The sequence below is a fragment of the Fulmarus glacialis genome, unplaced genomic scaffold (assembly GCF_000690835.1).
Source record: "Fulmarus glacialis isolate BGI_N327 unplaced genomic scaffold, ASM69083v1 scaffold47582, whole genome shotgun sequence".
Taxonomy (NCBI): Eukaryota; Metazoa; Chordata; class Aves; order Procellariiformes; family Procellariidae; genus Fulmarus; species Fulmarus glacialis.
In genome coordinates this window covers 1-21579 of record NW_009200648.1, presented here as the reverse complement: position 1 = coordinate 21579, position 21579 = coordinate 1, and the positions used below count along the sequence as shown (strand labels likewise).

At 42.3% G+C, this 21579-nt stretch overlaps 1 protein-coding gene across 1 annotated transcript; it reads left to right on the top strand.

Annotated features, from left to right (window-relative positions):
• Positions 1 to 81: 81 nt before the first annotated feature.
• On the top strand, positions 82 to 14434 carry MAU2 (MAU2 sister chromatid cohesion factor; the record flags this gene model as incomplete). Its single annotated transcript, XM_009573674.1, has 18 exons — positions 82 to 99; positions 358 to 423; positions 1128 to 1223; positions 2881 to 2975; positions 3509 to 3536; positions 4019 to 4174; positions 4716 to 4862; positions 5334 to 5424; positions 6047 to 6150; positions 7183 to 7260; positions 7874 to 7939; positions 8231 to 8314; positions 9320 to 9369; positions 9617 to 9694; positions 10160 to 10271; positions 10863 to 10953; positions 12695 to 12822; positions 14302 to 14434. Coding segments are annotated over 18 exons (1563 nt in total), but the record flags the coding sequence as incomplete, so codon positions are not given.
• Positions 14435 to 21579: the final 7145 nt, after the last annotated feature.

Below are 21579 nucleotides of genomic sequence, written 5' to 3'. Positions count from 1 at the left end.
GGGCGGCTGGGAGGGGGGGAGGCCCTGTCAGCGGGGCCGGCCTGTGGTGGTCGCAGACTAACCCCCTGTCTTCTCTTGCAGTGGTTGATATCCCAGCAAGTATCCTTTTCCTGGCCGCCCGGGCGGGGAACGTCGCTGCCCGGCCACCTTGCTCCTGCAGCGAGGGCTCCGATAACAAAACACGTCCACAGAGAGAGCCTGGCCCTGGGGATGGGGATTTAGCTGGTATTTTTAATCTTATTCCATGGTTATGGGCCGCTTTCCTAACATGTATGTTCTGTAAAGGGTTTTTTGGATGTTGGAGTGTTGCTGTGTTCCAGTCAGTGTTTAATATTTACTTAACTCTGATGCTGCTAGATTCCCCAGTTTGAAGATGTTAAGTTTGAGGCAGCCAGCCTTCTGTCCGAGCTGTATTGTCAGGAGGTGAGTGTGCTGAGACTACTTCAGAAATTGTCAGTTGTCCTGGGGCTGCAGGATTGCATTTAATTTGAGCGTCTTTGGTCTTGGAGTAGTATATCGCTATTAATAATAGGATTTATGAAATTTTTAGAGGTTAACTGTAGCGTAAATATGGAGTACTAAAGTGTAAGCCTGAAAGACTTTTGGTCTTTCTTATTGTGAAAGTTGCTGCTGGAATTGCAATGCAGGTATTCCACATTCACAAAAAGGAAGTTTACTTGGCCAAAGTATTTCTTTAGCCCTCATTTAGACAAAGACAGGCTAATTTGGGGGGAGGGAGGGAAGTAGATGGTTTTCCTCAGGCTTTTGTTGTGTTCCTAGGCTATTTTTATTCTTTTTCTCCGGAAAAGCCTGAACCGGTCTTTACTTTCTCTAAAGCAAATGTTTGCCTTTTTTTTCACATGCAGGGAAAAAGTGCATATTAGAATAGTGGCCAAAGGAGTTAAATAGCTAATACTTTTGAAGGAACTTTGAGTCAAGTGTAGATGTGTGGGCCTGCGTGTTAAGTACTTGGTTTTGTTGCTTTTCATATTTTAGGGTTCCTGACCTACAAGACTTTAATGGGGGGTCAACACAGAACACAGCTAGTTTAAAAGTTGTTATTGTTAGTGATGAACTTCCCAGTAGCCTGTTTTTTATGTTGACTAGCGTGCATGTTTCTGTTTCAGAATTCAGTGGATACAGCAAAACCTCTGTTACGCAAAGCCATTCAGATTTCACAGCAGACTCCGTACTGGCACTGTAGATTGCTTTTTCAACTTGCAGTAAGTGATTTATATTGATAGCCATGTTATTGTAGCACTGGGATTGGAAAAAATAGCTAGAAAAATATCTGTATTCTTCTTAAAAAGAGCTTGGATGCCTTCCCACCCTCCCCCCCAATCACTGCTGCTAATGGAAAGACAAAAGAAGAAAAGTTCATGCTATAAAGTAATGACACATTGGTAGACTATGGATTGGATCAAGGCCCACTTTTTAGAGAAGAAAGCAGCAAGGATCATCCTGTGGGCCCTAGTAACACACAACTTTAGAGGTGGAGCAAAATAAAATCCACCTTATGGCTTGCAGTAAGGGCAAATGTTCTCATAAAGCCTGCTGGAATTGGAGCTTGCCAACCTGAAGTGTTTGTTTGATTATTTTCAACCTAATTAGCACACAGAGCAGAACTGGGGTGGGAAAAGCAGCTGGTGCAAAGGCCTCCAAGCAATGTTACTCTTCTTGTTCTGTAATATGCTCTAAGTGTGGCTTCAGCTGCACAGGTTGGACCGTCTTTGCTTCTAGGAATAAACTGGCGCATGTTGGAATTTGCAGTGTTTAACGTTTGTTACAGTCTTCATCTGTGTAACTACTCTGGAAGTGCTCATTTTCCTGAGTGATCCAATGCATTAGGTGGGGAGCATATCCGGAAAGTTAACTGATCAGTGGGAAGAGCAGATTATTGCTGAAGAACTTCCCCTGTTTTTCCAGGTTATGCCTTTTCTCTGCTCCTAAAGAGCCTCGAGGTGTTTAATGCGAGAGTTGAGGGACTTAATTGCTCTTTACGGGTACTCCACAGCAGAGAGCTAGTTAGGAAGCAATTTTATCTTTGAAGACTGTCTTAATAGTCACCTGTACTTGTCTTTTCCCCCATCCTGATGAGCTTAAACAAGCAGACCAGCCTCGTTTAAAAGGAATTGCCAAGCTCCTTTGTGTAGTTTAGGAACAGTGAATTGTGGAGAGCCTTACTTTCCTATCGATTAAAGGACAAATGTTTACTTTGCAACGAGCTAATGCCTGAGTACTCACAAGAAGCTTAAGCGTTTTTCTCGGTGCCTCCCTCTGAATAGGATCCTTCCTCGAAGCTTGACATTCTTTGCTGATTTCTCTTCTGTGTGGTATTTCCTTTCTGGCTTTTGCTTGACCACAGAGGCCTGTGTGTCTCATTGCCTTGGTGCCTGTTCTTCTACAACTGCATGGCTTTCTACCTCGGTTTGGAGAAGGTACGAAAGTCAGTAGGCAGGAGGGAGTGAGAGGTGATCCGGTGGCTGCATCATCCTCTCCCCGTCACCTGAAGCATACCTCGTGGACTTTCTCTGCTCTTCTTGCTGGAAAACACACTCTGTTGTTCCAGTTACTCCAATGTAACGGTCCACAGTTATATTGGAGCTGTTGGGATCTGATCTGCACATGATCTTAATGAATTATAACAACTTTGCGTGGTATGAAACTGGGCTGAGAAATTTTCTTTGAAATGTTAGAGACTTTTCTTTTGAGAATGCCAGGTGTTCCTGGAAAATGAGTCTAAAATCAGGTGATACATTTAACAAGTACCAGTTTAGCACTTGTCCTGTGTAAAGCACAGGAGTAATTACATTTTAGAAAATTGCTAATTAGGTTCACAAAGAAAATGCTGATCTCTTATGGCCTTTTTTTTTATTTCAGCAACTACATACACTTGAAAAAGACTTAGTATCTGCATGTGACCTTCTTGGAGTTGGAGCAGAATATGCTCGAGTGGTAGGATCAGAGTATACCAGGTGAGTTCCCTAGACCTTTTTCCCTTCCCACAGAAAATACCCTTGTTTCCTCTACGTTTTGTTTAGAGATATTCTAGTTTTATTTAGAGATGTGATTGCTACATGGGTTTTACAGGCAAACCAATATTTCTGAGTGTTCTCTTAGATCTGAGAGTTTCTGCAGCTCTTTCCTTTTTCTGTTAAAACCAATAATGTCCACTAAGACTCTGGAGAGTCTTTTTTCAAAATGAATTTTGTTTATTGTCTTTATCAGCAAGTTTTCCCAGTAGCCTGTTTTGGCCTTAGAGACTATTGTAACTGGAACTGTCCAAAGCTTAGATACAAATCTGAGAGGCTGGGATTTTGATTCCTGGTGCTATGATTGGACTGTTCCATCTAGCTTTTAAATGTGCTTTCTGTGGCAGGTTCCTTAATACTATTTTGTCTATTGTCTTTGAGGAGGAGAATGGCAGATTTTTTTTTTTCCAGGGTTTTTATATACAGTTGTGGTTTGGGTAACTTTTTTGAGTATGACATCATTTTGTTTATTTCAGAGCACTGTTTCTGCTAAGCAAGGGGATGGTAAGTTGGATGTACTTTCTAAATAAACTATTTCCTGGTTTAACTTGCATAATGCAAGTTACAGAGCAATAGAATGTAACCTGCCTGAACATAGGTTATTTCTTTTAAGGTATCTTGCATGCTTGTCTGTGCTTTGTATATTGTTTTTTTCATGTGAGCGAGCACAGTATTAAAATATGCCTCGAATAAGCCTTAAGTCTGCAGGATTCTTGTGAAATTCTTGTGAATAGGTTTGGCTTTTTTTCTCCTTTGTTAATTATGATAAATAATTTTCTGGAAGAAAAAGGATAACTGCAAAGTGTCACTGGAGCTCTTGTAATTAGGGATGAAAAATCTGGTCATGTGAAAAGGCTGGTGCTCTTGCAGTAAGATGTCTGAGTCTGTTTTAAATAATAGATCAACGTATCTGGGGCTCTACTGTGGTTCTCTGAGTGTTTAAACTGTTTAGCACAAAAATAATGAATTTTTATTTAAAATTGTAGCTCCTTCTAATGGAACGAAAGCTGCAGGAGGTGCACCCTCTCCTTACCCTTTGCGGGCAAATAGTTGAAAACTGGCAAGGAAACCCCATCCAGAAAGAGTCGTTACGCGTATTCTTCCTAGTCCTGCAGGTCACGCATTACCTGGATGCTGGGCAGGTACGTGCGAGTTGTGCTTCTTAATAGTTCTCATGTGAGAACTGGGGGAAAAGAGTACTGCCTCAAAAGTAGCTAATTATTACACTGAGGTGATGTTGGTGGATTTTTTTTTTTGCTGCGCCATGCTTTTTTGTTAATGAAACTTAATTTCTATAGATTTTAATCACAAATGAAATGAGGAGTGAAGAAATTACATTCATTTCTTCTTCCCCAAGGAAAGGTTTACTGTGGTACGCTTCTAACCATGGCGGCCATTCTTGCTTCCATATCATGTTGGTGGAGATAATGGGCTTCGTGTATAATTTCGAAAAACATTTTGAGTGTCTGTTGGTTGTATATGCAAATATGAAGTGCTGATTGTTGTTAATCCTGGAACGGGCCTAAAGTAGTCACTGTTCTGTCATGCTGGTGTTGTGATTTATGCATGAACTAATTTCCTGAATGTGGAGATTATTTATTGCCTGGCAAGTTTTTCCAACTAAGTAAATTTTCAAGCATCTGGGCTGCAGCAGCTATGTCTGATGTGAATCATCTTTCACAGGTGAAAAGTGTGAAGCCATGCCTGAAACAGCTTCAGCAGTGCATCCAGACCATCTCCACGCTGCACGATGACGAAATTCTGCCCAGCAACCCCGCTGATCTCTTTCACTGGTTGCCCAAGGAACACATGTGTGTGCTTGTTTACTTGGTGAGAAGCTCTTTTTTACTTAATGTATATTGCTAATTAACGAGGAATTGGTTAAAAATTGCTTGGAGACAGCAGTGATAGATTCTGCAGACCATATGCTGCTTTACGTTATACTGACAGTTTAATTCTGCCACAGCATCTGTGAGACTATTGCTTCAGTGATGTCAGTGTTTGAAGAGACTGTGCAAGAAGTCTGGAAACTGGAATGTAACTTTATTAATATCCAAGCCAAATAGAATCAAATTAACTCATATGAAGTAGAGCTACGTTGGCTTATTTTTACCAACAGAGTGACAATTTTGACTTCAGATTCCTGAAACTGGTTGCCCCGCTTCTGGAATATGATTATATACTTCTGAGTTATGTTAAAATTTAGTTTAAAAAGCTGGTAACTGAGGAGTTGTGTGAACTCCCAGACCTTTCCTCTTTGCAAAGATAATTTTTTGTAATCTTTCCTGTGTTTTCCGGCAGGTGACAGTGATGCATTCCATGCAAGCAGGGTACCTGGAGAAGGCTCAGAAGTACACAGACAAAGCACTCATGCAGCTAGAGAAGCTAAAAAGTAAGGATAAGGATTATAATTTAGCTGATGCTGCAAGATTCTTGTTGCTAATTTAAATTAAAAAAAAAAACAAACAACCCAAACAAAACCACAGCAACCTCATTTAGCTCACTGGGACAGCCTGCTGTCGGTCTGTTTCTGCTGCATCTAAGAACTTTGAATACAGAAATCAAGTTTTTGGGGGGTTTTATTGTAACTCAGTAAATGGGGCTGTAGATACATATATTTTCATGCTGCCTTTCTGATTGTCCGTGTATCACGTGCTCTAAAATGAGCCTGTGTTCCCAAGGAGTTTTTCCTTTACTGGTGCTCAGACTTCCACTCCTGACAGTTCAGGCATCATGGTTTTGGTGGGGTTTTGGGTTTGTTTGGTTTTTTTTTAAACCTGTGCCATCCTTCCCATGGCATATGGAAGAGGAGCTGGGCAGTATGCTGACTCTTCTGACACCCAAGTGGTCCAGCCAAAGACATCACTCTCTGTGTTCCCACAAAGGAATCTTTGTACTGAAGCCTTGCTGAACCACCTGCAATTGAGGAAGCTGGCTAGGTGCGGGGGAGGCTGCATGGTTAGGATGTTAATATTGTCTTAACTTCACTTACTGAATTACTTTTCCCTCTTCAGTGTTGGACTGCAGTCCTATTTTGTCATCCTTCCAAGTTATTTTGTTGGAACACATTATCATGTGTCGGCTCGTCACGGGACACAAAGCCACAGCATTGCAGGAGGTAAAAATGGGTTTTGATCATTTCCCTAGTTGTGGATGTATGCAGTGATAACTTTTAAAATACAGGAATTTCAGTTTTGAGGAAGATACTTGGGCTGAGATGGGGATTCCAGCAGTGCTGACTGCTGGAACTAACAGGTATAGTCAGGCCTGACAGTGCTCAGGACACCACAACTCTGAAGCCATGGAATTAGCCTCCTCTTAAATATTTTATTTAATAACTTTGGATTTGCTCATGGAACCAATGATAATTGATCAGTGGCTAAGACTGACACCTTCCTGATGGTACTTCGCCGTCTGATTCTGGTGTCTCTTCCCTTTCTCTCAGATTCATGACTGAGAGTGGCTCGTAATTCTTCCTCTTAGTGTTCCTGTCTTGTCCAAGTATTTCTCAGTTTTTAAGGTTCCCTGCCTCTCTGTCCTTTCTTCTTCTTACATAGTTTGGGAGGAAGGAAGAGGGGGACAGTCTTCTCTAACGCAAGAAAGAACTGTGCTTTTTTCCCATTCTTTTAATTCCTGTTCATCCATCCCTTATTTATAGGACATACTGCTGTATCATCTCAACCTCTGCTGTCAGCATTCTCATGAATGTACTCGAGGGGTGGGGGGAAATTTAGCCCGCTAAAAGAAGAGTCATTGGTTCTGGCTCATAAAACTCATCACAAGCACATACCCTGTGGAAGATTTTTGATTCCAGTTTTTCTGTTGCGTGCCAACTCAAATTCTGAGCCTGTTTAAAGAGATCTGTGACTTGGTTTGCAGGTGGTGCCACCATATGGTGGAGCTGCTGCAAAGCAAATAATTCAAAACCAGTTTGAGTGTGCATCTGTGTGGGAAGAGTGTGTATGGAGCATGGCGTGTACCTTGGCTTGAGGCAAGTCTAGCCTCCGCTTTTACCTAGCAGCATGACTTAGGATTCTTGAACCAATCACTGAAACGTACTGAATGACATCTGTAATGCAAGTAGATGGATTTAGAGCATAAAATGAAAGGGAGAAAAAGTATCTTAAAATACTGTTTTTTTTCCTAACAGATTTCACAAGTCTGTCAGCTCTGCCAGCAGTCTCCCAGGCTGTTTTCTAATCACGCTGCCCAGCTGCACACTCTATTAGTAAGTGCCTATGATTAGCAGTAAACTTTTGACTCTTTCAAAGACCGTACCCCAGACTCATACTCGTCACCAGTAACTAATGAGAACGTAGCGAGGCAGACAGAGATTTCTTGCTGAGTAATGGGGTCTGCGTTATTGATTGCCAGTCCTGCAGTGGGGACTCACACCCAGTGTTATTAGCGCTTGTGAAAGGTTTAAATCCCTTTTTAAAATAAGTGACAAGTAGCATGATAGTTACTATGCACAGTAAATACACGAGATTTATACTGTGCACATTTGAGACGGTATGTTGTGGGAACTGTGTAAGGGGAAGAATTTATGTAGCATTGCTGTTTGAGTGTTATAAGAAATTAAGAGAGTTGTCTTAGATAAATGGGGCGGTTTTTACAGGAACATACTATTTTGAAGGACTTTGTGTAGAAGTTGCATATTTTTCCCAGAGCCAAGCAAAACTAAGACTTGTGGTTACCTTTTTTCCTGCTAATATCCTGAGATTTCCATGGTTTTGTGCGTGCCTTTCTTCTTTTTCGGCTTTGCGTGCCTTTCTTCTTTGCATTTTCGGCTTGCTATAATTGTATTATGCGTTACGTTAGAAATATCATGTCTTCTACAGGGGCTCTACTGCATTTCTGTTAATTGCATGGACAACGCAGAAGCACAATTTACTACAGCACTGAGGGTAAGATTTTCTTCCCAAACTATTTACTATGGATGTTCGATGTGGAAATGAGCTAGTTGCAATTGTTGTGTGGGTCACTGAACAGTTGAGGTTGGAAGGAAAATCTGGAGATTATCTATATTGGTTGCACTAGTTCATATTTTTTTTTTCTATGCTGATCACAATTCAGGTCAGGAGGATTTATTAATAGCAAAATATCAGACACCAAATCTGTGATTTATATGGGATGAGCAAGTTCAGGGTTAGATGCTGAAGTATTTGACTGTGCTGTTGGTCTCTTGTTTATTTTAGCTCACCACACATCAAGAATTGTGGGCATTTATTGTGACAAACTTAGCCAGTGTGTACATCAGGGAAGGCAACCGGCATCAAGAGGTAAGCTGGTTTCTGACTGTCCTTCTAAAAGTCGGAACTTTCTTGGAGAGAAAACTGCTACTGTGCTTGGACTACTCTTTTTTTTTTTTTCCTGAGCATTTTTGCAAAGCAGAGCCTTGTCTGGCAGCCAGGCAATTCCTTAATCAGGGTAGTGTCAATTAACAGTAAAGAACCAGTGGTATCAGCTGGCCAAGCTGCAAACCACTGAAGCAGAGTATTCTGGATCGTACACAGAATTCTCTACAGCGCTGGGAGGGCAAGCTTCCCAGCGTGAAGTGTGTGGTTAACTCTGGCATCTTGACTCATTCAACCTGTTCGCTTCAGTTTCCATCTGTTTAGGGGTTTTATTAGATTATATCAAACCTAGCAAGGTTTAACTAAACATCCGGAAATAGGTATGTGCACGTGTGTGTTCGTTTTGCTTCAGCAGTGTGCCTGAAGCCATAGTAATACAAAAATTCAGCTGTGTGCACTCTTTCAGTGATGTGTCTGATCCCTCAGTAGTAACTTTCCGGAGACGTGCTTGCAGGTTTCTTGTGAAGAGGCTGTAAATGAACTTCTTCACCAAACACATGGTACTTTGTTAAAAAGCTTAGAGAGCAAAAATAATAATTAAAAAAGTTGATCTTTTTTTTTTTTTTTGCTTAATTGATTTCTGGTTTTAATTAAATAGCAAATCTGATACAGCAGTCATTTGGGTCTTGAACAGCTCAGTTAGATACGACAGCTAAAAGTTTTCTGAGGAAATATTAACATTGTATAGAAAGTTCTACAAAGTCTGAGAAAGCATATTTTTATAAAACTTGATTTTAGGATCAAAATGGGCATGAAAACTCCTAATGTTGGAATGTTTGTGCTATGATCTAACCAGTACAAGTAAACTTGAGTGTGTTTGTGGTGACTTGCACCATTTTGATTTGATGTGCACTTCCTATAAAAACACTTGCTGTCAGTACTGTACGCCTGTATATGTGAGAAATGCTGATTATCTTTCTTTTCTTGTAGCTTTACAGCTTATTGGAAAGGATAAATCCAGACCATAATTTTCCTGTGAGGTGAGAATTCCAGAAACTACCTACATGCTGATGTTGCATTGGTGATGGTAATACTGGGTTTGTAGCAGGCTTTTCTTTAAAAGAAAACCAAATAATCGATTTCTTTTCAAGGTGGAAGTTCTGACCACGCATTAAATATAATGTTTTGTTTGGAGATGTGATTATTAGGCAAATTCCTAGAAATCTGTCTGTCATGCATTTAATCACTGCACAATGCCTAGATTTCAATGCGTTGCTTTGTCCGTAGCTCTCACTGTCTTCGAGCAGCGGCTTTCTACATCCGAGGTCTGTTCTCCTTCTTTCAAGGAAGATACAATGAGGCAAAGTAAGTATACATCGGTGCACTTGGAAGGTGGGGGAAAAAAGGAGAAACTAAATCGAGCTTTTTAAGATAAAAATGAAAACCCCGAGGCCTTGCTTTCAAATCTGCTAGATCTTCTCCCTGTGGATTTAGTCAACCTTCTGTTTTTTACTTAGGGGAAAATACCATGAGACTGTTCGGTTTAGATCTCTCTAGTTCTGAACGCTAACAATAATACTTGTACAGCGTTCTGCAGTGCCACATCTGAAACAAAAGCTTTTCAAAGGAGGACCTGTATTATAGTCATTTTTGCTAAATGAAAGGTGAGGTTTGGGAATTAAGTGCTTTGTTTAAGGTCACCTGCAGCACACATTTATTCCTGAGTGCTAATATTTGCTGATGGGATTAATTCAGTTCTTAATGGTGTTTCTTACATACTGGAGGGAAAGTAGAGTTTTTAAAACACTTATTTTTGCTCTATTTTGGTAGACGATTTTTGCGAGAGACACTGAAAATGTCAAATGCAGAAGACTTGAATCGATTAACAGCATGTTCTCTCGTACTCCTGGGTCATATATTCTATGTGTTAGGGAATCACAGGGTAAGCCTTCACTGTCTCTGGTATTACCGTGTAAATGTTTGATTTGTCATTTGCCAAAGAAAATCGGGACATTTTGTGAAATTAATCTTACTTTAAGAATGCTTGTTGATTGGTATCCCACTAAAAGTTGGCAGCTTATTGACTTATATAATTCTGTAGCTGTAATTTGCATGTTTAATAAGACTTTAACAAAGTAGTAGTGTTTGAAGTCTGTTCTAGAAGTGCGTGTTTCTATAATGCCTGAAATCACTTGAAAAAAGGAGCTGAATAAAGGACAAATAACATCATTCAACTGGATTGTTTTGGAAGGAATTGTGGGTACAAGCTCCTTAATTCTCACCATATGCCAGAATGCATGAAATACTTCTATTATCTTGCACAACATAGACACCATAATTCCTAGGACAGAGCAAAATTCAAGGCAGCTTTAGATGATGTGTTTGGGTTATTGTCCCATTAAGCACTTCCACTTCTTAGCTAGAACATGGCAGTAGACAAATTTTTCATCATAAATTTAACATCTCTATGTAATGTGTATTCGCAAGGGAAAAAAAGAAAATCCATTTTATTTTGATATCTGCTCTTCACCAGGAAAGTAATAATATGGTAGTACCAGCCATGCAGCTTGCAAGCAAGATACCAGATATGTCTGTGCAGCTGTGGTCATCAGCTCTGTTGAGAGGTAAGTTAGGAAAAGGTCTTGTACTTAAAAAAAGCGGCAAAGAGCCCGTTGCTACTAACTGGGGATGAGTGTGGGGATGTATGCCAATGCCAGCACTCGCCGAGAGACTGCCTGGGTTTACCAAATACCACTAGAAGTGCAAGATGGTTCTTCCAGTTCCTGATCTCCAGCCCCCTTGGCATCCCGTTTGGCTGCAGTTCTGGCATTGCTGTCAGATACTCCAGTCGGTATTTTGTTGGGGCTGTAAGGTGCCTGGGGTGAGAAGGCCCTGTAGAGCTCCAGCATCCCCGTGTAACTGGTGTGAGGCAGCAGTCGGGTTTCTCCTGCTGTGGCTGTAACTGGTGACCCTTCGGAAAGGGCTCCGGTTCGCACCCCTGTAGCATCTATTCTGCTGTTGCTCTGCTTTTCTTTGACTGCAGTTCCAATTGCAGTAAACATTTGATTAAGTTTCACTTAGGCTTTGCTTCTGTGTATGGACTTTAATAAATGTAAGAGACCATTATATCACTTCATACATAAATATTGTTTAATCAGACTTACAGAGGCCCCAGGATGCTTTGTTCAAATATTGACTAGCTTCTTGGCAGACCGTCAACATTAATGCTGCAATTGATTTGCTCTCACTAGAAAATAAAGCAGTAACTCGACCCTTTTTCCAAGAACTTACCCCGCAGCTTCCATTTATATTAAATTGTCATGTTTACTATAAGCATGGTGCTCTGCATTGAGCACTGTGGGCCAGGCTTATTTTCTGCTTTTCTGTTGCCTTTGCTACAAAACCACCTCGAGGCAATTGAAATACTTTTCTTTCTCATTTCCAAGTGGTAGTTCACATACAAAACATGCCGATAGTACAATGACGAACCTGCTGTAGATGAAACACCACCCTGTGTTCAGCTGCTGTTGCCTCTGGTTGTATCCACTAGCCTGGGAACAGCGAGAGGCAGTTCCTGTTCTGCTTTGATTTTTCCTAAGAGCTTCCTCTGTAGAACTAATTACCTACTCTTGAAGAAAAGGTGCTTGATGAGGAATAACAAAACACAACCACATGTTCATCGATAGGAGGTGCAGTGTCTCAGCTCCTGCCACGCTGTGCTGCTTGTAATTTTTAGCTGAAATTGTGTGATTCATAGTAGGTTACCAGTCTTAAACCTGATTGAGCCAACACCTGTGAGTAAAATTCACAGAAAACAAGACACTAGGATCAGCTTTCGGTGTATGCAAAGCAGCAGGCTTCTGTAGCCCCCCCCCCGCCACCCCAAAAGCAAGGATTCACCAAAGAAAAAATGTTGCTTGACCTCTGAAACCTGTGTTGTTGAATCGTGGAGCTGCAGTGAGAAACCTGCGAGTCTTTCCTGTTCCCACTAGATGGGGCTGGAAACTGAAAAGACAAAATGCAAACCGCACAGGGGCTTTCATCGGAGTGAGGAGTTTGCTTCCTCCTTTTACAGCCACTGTAATGTTATTTTTTAGTAGTTGGAAACTAAAATGACACCAAATTGTGCAATGTGCACTGCCAATACTACTGGAAAAGGGAAGGCTTCAGGTTCCCCGTGTGCCCCTGCTCCTCTTAAAAGGCGTTTTCATTCAGAAGTGATATGACTTTGGTATATTGGCTGTTTAAATCAATTATTGGAGTCATCAAATACAGGGAACAGCCTTTTCGGATAAGAGAGCTGGTCAGTTGAAAACGAGCACAGACAGGGTTTCTTGGTGAGCACACGCTGCTCTTGTCTTTCAGACCTGAACAAAGCCTGTGGAAATGCCATGGATGCACACGAGGCAGCGCAGATGCACCAAAACTTCTCACAACAGCTCCTCCAGGACCACATTGAAGCATGCAGTCTTCCAGAACACAATCTAATCACGGTAAGCAATCTTCATCTTGCAGTTACGAGCATTTTTGAGGCAAAACACTGTGCTTTGCTTTCCTTTACTATTCCGTTCTTCTGCTGAGCATACTTCTCAGTAAGTTGCCAAAATTCAGTCTACTTCCTAGTATTTAAACTGGACTGATAACAGGAAAAGGAATTGTGACTCAATTAGTTAATTTTTATAAAGGTTAATTGGTGGGTAAGGTCTTTGTTTCTTAGAAGTGTTTTCTTGGTACGCCAGAACTTACATGTTTTAAATGGCTTCTGTTAGGCGGTAGCCACTTCATTTTGGTGACAACTATTACTTTTGAAAGAAACTTGCCACGTTCTCAGGTTTTAATTTTAGTGCTCAGGTCATCCAGTCTGCCTTGTTTCTGGGGAATGCTTTGTAGTACACTGCTAAAAGTAAAGTTTCCATTGATGCTTTAGCATTCCTAAGGAGTTTTTTTCCACTTATCTATAAATCTGAATTTCCAGTTAATACACCACTTGGTGTCTGTATAGCCATTGCCTTAAGGTGCAACTTTCTTTGGACTTCAAATATTGATGTCCTTCCTGTCAGAAACATTTTTAACACTGTTTTAAAAATACAGAATGCTTTCCTAAGCCACAACTCAGCAAGGGCATAAGATAATTTACTGTTCTGGACTGAAATAATGTTCAAATGGGAATGTGAGATGCAGTGAACTTGACATCTCTTTCCCAACATTCCCTTTTGGGGAGAAGAAAGGAGGAAAAAAGGCCTATTTGCTGGCTTTACTCGTAAAGGGATCCCGAGACTTGTAAGAATGAAAGTGTTTGCGATGCAGCAGCCCGTGTCAAGAGACCCCCACAGCCAGGTGCCTGCCCGTCTGTGGGCACAGCCCATGGGCCAGTGCTCCAGCCTCCACTGTCTCTGCTTGCCATTGCTGGCTTTTGCATCATCTATGCTGGATTAAAAATCTGGAGAGGGAAGAGGATTAAGAAACAAATATTAAATCTGCCCATTTTAGAAGATTTTCACTATCATGAGAGGAATCTGTTTTAGTAATGAAATGGGTGAGAACCAGAGGCGTTACTTGCTCTGGAAACGCTATAGCTGCAGTGTATAATGGGCTCAAACAGACCCATCTAAAGTTAGGTCCCTCGTTTGTGCGAGTCATGGTTTCCCGAGTTTGGGCAGTCAGACGTTTACCTGTGAGAGCAGGAAATGCTTTCACTTGATTGCCATTGACCCTGGACTCAGCACGGGAGTCAGCTAGGTTTGGAATGACGGGCATGTGGAGTGGCTTCAAAAGAAATACTGTTCAAGGGACGGGAGCTCCACACATGTAAAACAAAGTCAAACCTGATACGCAACTTCTCGTGATGAAATCTTTAATTATCTCACGGTAGTGAACGTCTGTATGGCGAGCTCTTCCCTCTGGCCTCGCTGCCATTCCTCCCCTCCCCAAGCCGTGGCTGTAGGGTTTTCATGCTGTTTGTTATCTTTCAGTGGACAGATGGACCACCTCCTGTACAGTTCCAGGCACAGAACGGACCCACCACCAGCCTGGCCAGTCTCCTGTGAAACAGAGTAACTATCAGGACAGTGTGTTTAAAAAGAAAAAGAAAAAAAAAAAGCCAAAAAAGGAGAAAAAATTCATGCAAAATCTTTTCTTCAAAGAAAAGGCAGCAAATTCCTCTTCTAGTGAGGGCCTTGTAGGAAACAGATTGCATAAAGACAACGTACATTTCATAGACTTGCAAAGTGAGAAGGGCATTTTAAGCTGCTTTTACATAACGTGTGTGAATATACAGCTAGTGTGTATATACCTACTGGTTTTAATCTGCTTTCCTCTTACTGAGAATTAAGGTTTAGTCCAAAGGACACTTGTTCCTTAAATTGTTAGATACCTACTTTTTTAAAAATTGTCAGAGAAAATGAAGAGGACTCACACAGTTTTGAATACCAATTGTATTCCAAATACTTAAACCTTCCCTGGAGTACGATGCATGCCAGTTCTAATGTTTTCTGTGCCCTTCCACTCCTGGGAATAATTGGATTAAATCATGATTGATTGTAGGGTGCCCTAAAGTTCTAAATCTAGTTTCTGAGGTAACATTCTTTCCTTCTCATTGTCTGCAAGGCGCTGTCAGTGCTGCTTGTGGCCTTGCAGTGAAGGTAAGGATGAGATCAGCGAGCTCCGAGTTCTGACGGGCAGGGTGTTTGCAGCCGGGGGTGTGTTAGTGTCCTTGGGGTGGGCTCCAGGCTGAGCGGAGCAGACTTGCGCTGTTGTCAGCGGAGGAGGTTCCACCTCCCGGATTCACGAGTGTGTGACAACATGCCACCACTTCGTCCCTAGGAGGGTCTTCCTTCCATCTCCCTGCACTGATGTCCAGTCCCGCACAGGGTGAGGCAGAACCACAGCTCTCTCCACCTTTGCTGCTTTGTCATGGTTTGTTCTTGTCCTCCTGTCTAGTCCCTCTGTGGCCAAGCAACTGGGAAACAGCATTTTGCATCTTTCCTGCAGCCTCACCAAGGGAAGGCAGCATCTGTGCCTTAGTGATTTTTACAAATGATTGAAGTCAGAGTTAAACCAGGTGGTTAAAACCCAGATCCAATATAAGCCAGAGGCTTATTATAAAAACTAAACTATAGTCTTGCCCTTGGCAAAAACAACATTTCCAAACTTTTCTGTGTTAGCTTTCCTGTTCTATCTCAGTTTTTTGAACTCTTCAGCTGTGAATTCTCACTGCATTTGCCTGTGCCTCTGCAGCTGTCTCAAAACAGGAGAGACAAGGCCCAAGTTTGTTCTGCAGAAAACAGTATGAGAGTTGTTAATTCCATGAAGCATCAGCAGCTTTATAGCAAGGATCTGTGCCAGCCCGTTGTAGTGCCATGTAAAGCTTGCGAGGTTCATGGGGTTGAATAAAGGTGTTTTTTCTCTCTTGGTAGCTCTGCATATTTATCTCCCAACTTAACAGGGGGAGGGAAAAGGAATCTGCTAGAAAAATTACTTGTGTAGGGCTTTCTTTTTCTTTTTCTGAGGAAACATTTGACCCCCTCAAACCTTTAGAACTTTTACTGTAGAAGGAATACTGTGAAATCTGTCTTTAATCATAGAATGGTTTGGGTTGGAAAGGACCTTAAAGATCATCCAGTCCAATCCCCAATGGTCATTCTTTTTCAAAGTCTTGTCCCCTGTTTAGCAACAGCTCACAGACACTTGATTTTTGTAGTTCAAGCCCCTCAGTTTTTACCGCTGAATGATATTAAGGGGACCAGTGCTTGTCCAATTACAAAAATAGGATTTTATGTTTCCTCTACTGGACATGCGATGCTGATTTAGATCCTGTTCTCAGCCATTTACTCTTGCAGAAGCCGTGTATATTTTAGCCTTGTTAAATCTCCAACAGGGAAAACATGGCCTCAGTGTTGGTATAGGGAGAGAATCTTACTGCTGGGTTTGCAAGAAAAAGATTCAGTGCTGTTTAAAGTCTCCCTTAGAACTCATAAGATAGGAAAGAAGGCCGAGGTAGCGTACAGGGTATTGGAGATACCAAATACAGGGAGAATCCGCGCAGACGGACCCTGTTCTTCATCAAGTGCTCGTTGAGATCACGTTCTGTGTCTGCCACCCGGCTCTCGCGGTCTGTCCCCAGCACCGCTCCTGTCCCCTGTGAATCGCAGAGCTGACAGCCGGCCTGCTGCGGCATTCCCATGGAAGCTGCCGGGCTCGCGGCGCCAGGGGCAGGAGCCCGCCTCCATGCCAGCGCCTCGGTGGCAGCGCGCTGCCCGTGTGGCCCTGGTTCCTGGCGAGAGGAGGTGGGTGCACGCTCGCTCCACTGCTGGTCCGAGACAGCCAGGCTGTGCCGCAGGCACCTGTTAGAGACAGAACAACTCCGTAAGTCCAACGGCTGTCGTGTGCTTGGATTTTGATTGGGAATGATCAGGTAAATCCTACCTTGGGAATATGGATACCCCATGGACTATTTTTAAGTCTTTCCAGGTTTTTTTTTTTTTGTGTGTGGGAAGCAGTATCTCTCTTCGGCTGTTCCTTCCGTAAGTCACTGAGTTGCAAGAACTCAGTACCTGTTTTTAAGCACCTACGTGCAATGGCCATTTTCTTGATAGCGCTCTTAGCAGCGGAGGAATGACTAGTAATTGAAACAGATGTACTTTAAAATCTGCTAGAGTCCCATTCAGGTAATCCAAACATTCTCTTTTTTTGTCTTTTGTTATCCGATCTGAGGCTGTTATTTAACTGATTCCATGCCCGTGGCAACTATAATAAATTGCTTTAAATGTTGGCCAAAAAAGTGCTGCTTCTAAAAGGCAATATTAAAAAAATCCCAACTCCAGAGAGCTGTGGTTTGGGCTCAGTTTAAGAAAAGCATTTTGCAGCGAGCGAGATGTCCACCAGTGCAGGTAGCTGCATCTCCTGACCTTATCTTGTTGCTCAGGGACCTGCAGAGCCGAATTGTGTTACAGGAGAGCGATTTGCAGCGGCAATTTTCTGGCTTCTCGTTGTTGGTGTGCGAACCAGGCTGCTTTGTAGTTCAAATCCCTTGCCGGTCTGCTCTCGGGAGGGAAGGAAGTACTTGAGGGAAAGGCTGTCTGCTTGCTTCTGATGTAAGTGCGCTCAGGTTTTAACAGGAACCATTTGCTAAATGTGGTAGCTGAACTTGTAATGTCAGGAGGAACAACCTGGGATTTCCCTGTCCATGACAAGCCAGCTTCACCTGGGCTTCTCTCTTGTGCAGAACAGCACTCGGCCGCACTCGCCTGCAGCCCTGTGGCGTTCAGAACTCTGCTCCATTACCGGAGTCCTCTTCCCATCGCAGAATTTCAAAAATCATGTAAATTTGAAAATAACTCGGTGATTTTCTATCTCTAAAATCCAATGTACATTTGTTACAATGTACAGTGCTTTTTAACTACACTTGTATATTAAATTATTTAATAGTTTTTGCTTTTCAGTATCTTTTGTATGTAGCAGAGATTAAAACAAGGACCTCATAACTGAAGTTCTTCCTAATTTTCGAATGCGTATGTAAAGTTGAACAGAAAACTAGAAGTTTACAGTTTACAAATAATGTTCTGTTAAGTGCTTGGTCTGTCTAACTTGATTTGAACAACATATTTCTAATCTTTCTTGTCCGATCATTTAATTCTCTATAGAAACAAACATGAAGTCTTTTATGAACTTCTAAAAAAATTATTCTTCTAAAGATGTAATTTAGAGAACTGTACAGTTTTTTCTCTAGTATTTTTAAATGAGTAGCAAGAACTTACACAGAAGCATCTAATCACTGTTTTGTAGATAGTGTAAAAACTTATATATGTATAGAGAATGCAGTCTGAAGAAGTGTTTGCCTGTTGTATTTCATTTCCTACAGTACTAACATCAGAAAGGCCCACGTACACAGGAAATCTAGATCAATCTGGCGGCTGGGGAATTAAAAAAAAAAAAAACACTTCATCCCCTGTCATCCCATATGTGCACTCACTGTGACACCATGAGCAAAAATTGACATTGATAAAATGTTGGGGGCCTTAAGTTGCTATGCTGCCTGTGGACACATGGAGTTCAGCACAATGTATTCCATGTTACTTCACTGCTTTAGTTTTTATTCAGTTTTTCCAAATTCTCCAGAAAGTAAAATTATGATAGAAGGAGTTCAGTAATGTTCCATTTTACTTCAGAGATTACTGACCTCTCCAAATCATGCTGGATGATCCCGTTTCCGTAACGTACGGAGGCGAGGAGTGAGTGAGAAGGAAATGGTGTCGGTAGTTTAGGCTGTACGGAACGCTTGGAGAAATCAGGATGAAATAACACCCGTCTGTGCTCTTCTACTGTCTGTCTTAGCAAGTGTATTTAATTGTTTCCTGCAGTGAACCTTTAAATGTTATGTCAGGTTTGTACAATGTATTGTTAAGTGTTTGTAGTTCTCCATAAGTAGCAGGACGTGTACCTTCTGCCAGTGCTCCTTCCTGAAGCTGTAAATACAGTAACTCATGTAATGAGATGGAATTGGGGGCATTACTTTGCCTTTGTTTCCTCTCGTTTTCTATATTAGAAGAATTTTTAAATAAAGTTTAATTTTACTTCTTCTAGCGGTTTGTAGAATACTAATTCCTTTAGTTAATCTGCAGGCAATCCTGCCTACAAAGGATGCATTTTATGTGGCGGCAGTGACTTACCCCATCGCCCAGCCTGGCGTTAGAAGTTGTTTCAGCCCCGTCCTGGCTGTGGGACGGGAGGGCAGGAAGCCACCGACGGCGCGTGCTAGTCGGTGCGTGAAAAGAGCATCGAGGCTGCCCGCGGAGGGGTGCCGGGGGCATGCGGGGAGCGGGGATAGATCGTTGCTGCACCTGCAGTCGGGCTGAGGGCTCCTGCCCGCAACGGGAACCAGAATTTCCTGCTTGAAAATGTCCGCCTGGTTGCTCGCCTTAGCATGCTGGGGGTGGCCGTGAACCTGCTCCGGAGACGGAACCACTCCTGGCAGGTGTCTGAGTTCCAGCAAGACTTCTGTGGATTGGTCAAACACCTGGAATTTTCCTTATTTGGTCTAGGACAGGAGTATTTTTCACTGCAGTTGTGCAATCAAGAAGGATGCTGACTATACTTGATCTTCATAAACAGGATCTGGTTTAATGGAGATTGCTTTTTGTGTCTTTTATCCCAAAATTTTCTGGCAGGTTTTTTTACATTTTGAGCTTAAATTTAAAAGGAAGAAGAAAACTGAATTAATTTGTCTGGAAGTGAAATTTTGAAGAAACTAATTTTAAAACTTACTGCAGACTGTCCCTTTCCGAAACGTCACCTGAACTGCTAAGCTAGTCCCTTGCGTTTCATCATGGAAGCCGAGTAGGTTTTGTTCCGACGAGTTACTCACTTTATGAAAATTTTAACCCAAATGGCAGCTTCCTTTCTGGCAAAAATAAGACTCAGCTATGCTGCTACTCCATTCTCCTTACCCTGGTTATCTGCAGTTCCTTCCTCAGGAAAAAGTTGCATCTGGCATAAACTGAGCTATCGTCACCTTCTCCTCTCCGTTCTGCCTTGTTCATCTGCTGTCAGGGCTGACTCTGGACTCTCCTCCTCGCAGAGGATGTACCTAGTGGCAAAACTCCACGTGAAACACATCTAAAATACATCAGCAAGAAGTACAAAAGTTCGGTACTTGCCTAATAGATCCGGAGTAGATCCTCTTTGTATTTTACTGGGTAGAGGCTTGTCACAAGCTGACAAAGCAAAATTAAGATGCCAGTCTGCTGCACAACAAGCGACTGTACGTTTTCTTTTGTCAAGTATTTTTGCTCTTATTTAGCTTACTCCACGTAACCCCTTAGCACGGTTGAAACATAAAGGAGAAAACAGATCTTCCAGTGTTTGCTAGGACGACTGGATACCGCCTTTGCAGATGGCAAAGCTTGCTATCGCCTTGGTAAAATTCTGGCCAACCCGGGCAAGAAAAAAGTTACTGAAGAGATTTCTGGAAATAACTCTACCTAGCTTCTAGGTAATAAAATGCATCTTTTGCTAGACCTGTTTCGAAACTCTCCTGATGACACAGTAAGTGAAGTAAATGGAGATGCACGCATCCGTGTGTGTTCCTGCGTGGATTAAAGCATTGCTTCAGAAGGATCAAGCCCTTAGTAGTTAACCATAAAGTTTTGAATGGCCTGAAGTGGTGCCAGTGGCTTTTAGTGCTGTGGGAGAAGTCATTAACCAGGTAACAACTGGTTGTGAGCTGCGCTGTTAACCCTTAGTTATTTGTAGCTAAAATTGTCTTGTACAAAGGGTGGAGGAAGGTACTTTATAACAAGAAAACTTGTGTTCAGTCTTATATAAAGGATATTGGACACAGAGTTGTTAACAGAAATGGTGAATCTTTAATCTAGAATGGAAAACAGCTACGAAAAGTTGAGTGTGTTGGAACTTTCCTGACCAAAGGCTGGATACGCTCCAGGAGCAGGCATGCTGGAGACGGACGAGGCTGGGATTATAGCTCAGGTTCTACTGCTCTTTTCTTGCAAAAGCCTTGATTACACGCCTTCTGCCTTCACTTCCCTACCCTAGAAAAAAGGGAAGCATGCCGATTTATACTTACTAAAGATTATGAGTGAAAATAACAAGCATTATCTCACTTTTACTCTTTTGAAACAAGTACCCAAATCACCTGACATGAAGCTGCATCTAATCCTATAATAAGCTGTATGTGGAAAATAATTGATGAAAGATTGGTACTGGCATTATAAATAAAGTGCAGTTCCTGTCACTCATATTTACCCTCGATTATAAACTTCCTTCACCCAGGATTGTTTTTTTTCCTTCTAAGAACAAGCTCACTTGCAGGTGTCTAGAAATGCCGAATAAGAAGTCCTGAGGCTTGTGTCAGAGACAGCGAAGGTAGCTGCAAGCTGCCAGCTCAGAAGATGTTTTTTGTATGAATACGGTTGTTCAGGCAATCTCACGGGGAAACTTAATTTATTAATTCCTTTGTTCCCGTTTCTATGCATTGCCTTGACCAGATGGATTTAGATAATCCCACCCGCGGCGATGCCAAGCACCACGGAGACCCCGAGCCCGGCGAAGGATCCCCCGAGCCCGGCCCGGGGCCCGCAGCAGAAGGGTTAACATCCCCTCGCCAGCTCCCGCGGGAAAGATCGTATCGGGGCCCTGTCAGAGGTGCGGCCGATGGCGTGAAAACGTCTGCGCACCCCTGACCCAGATCCGCGGAGGAAGCGGCGATGAGTCACCGCAACCGCGGACTCCCGCGG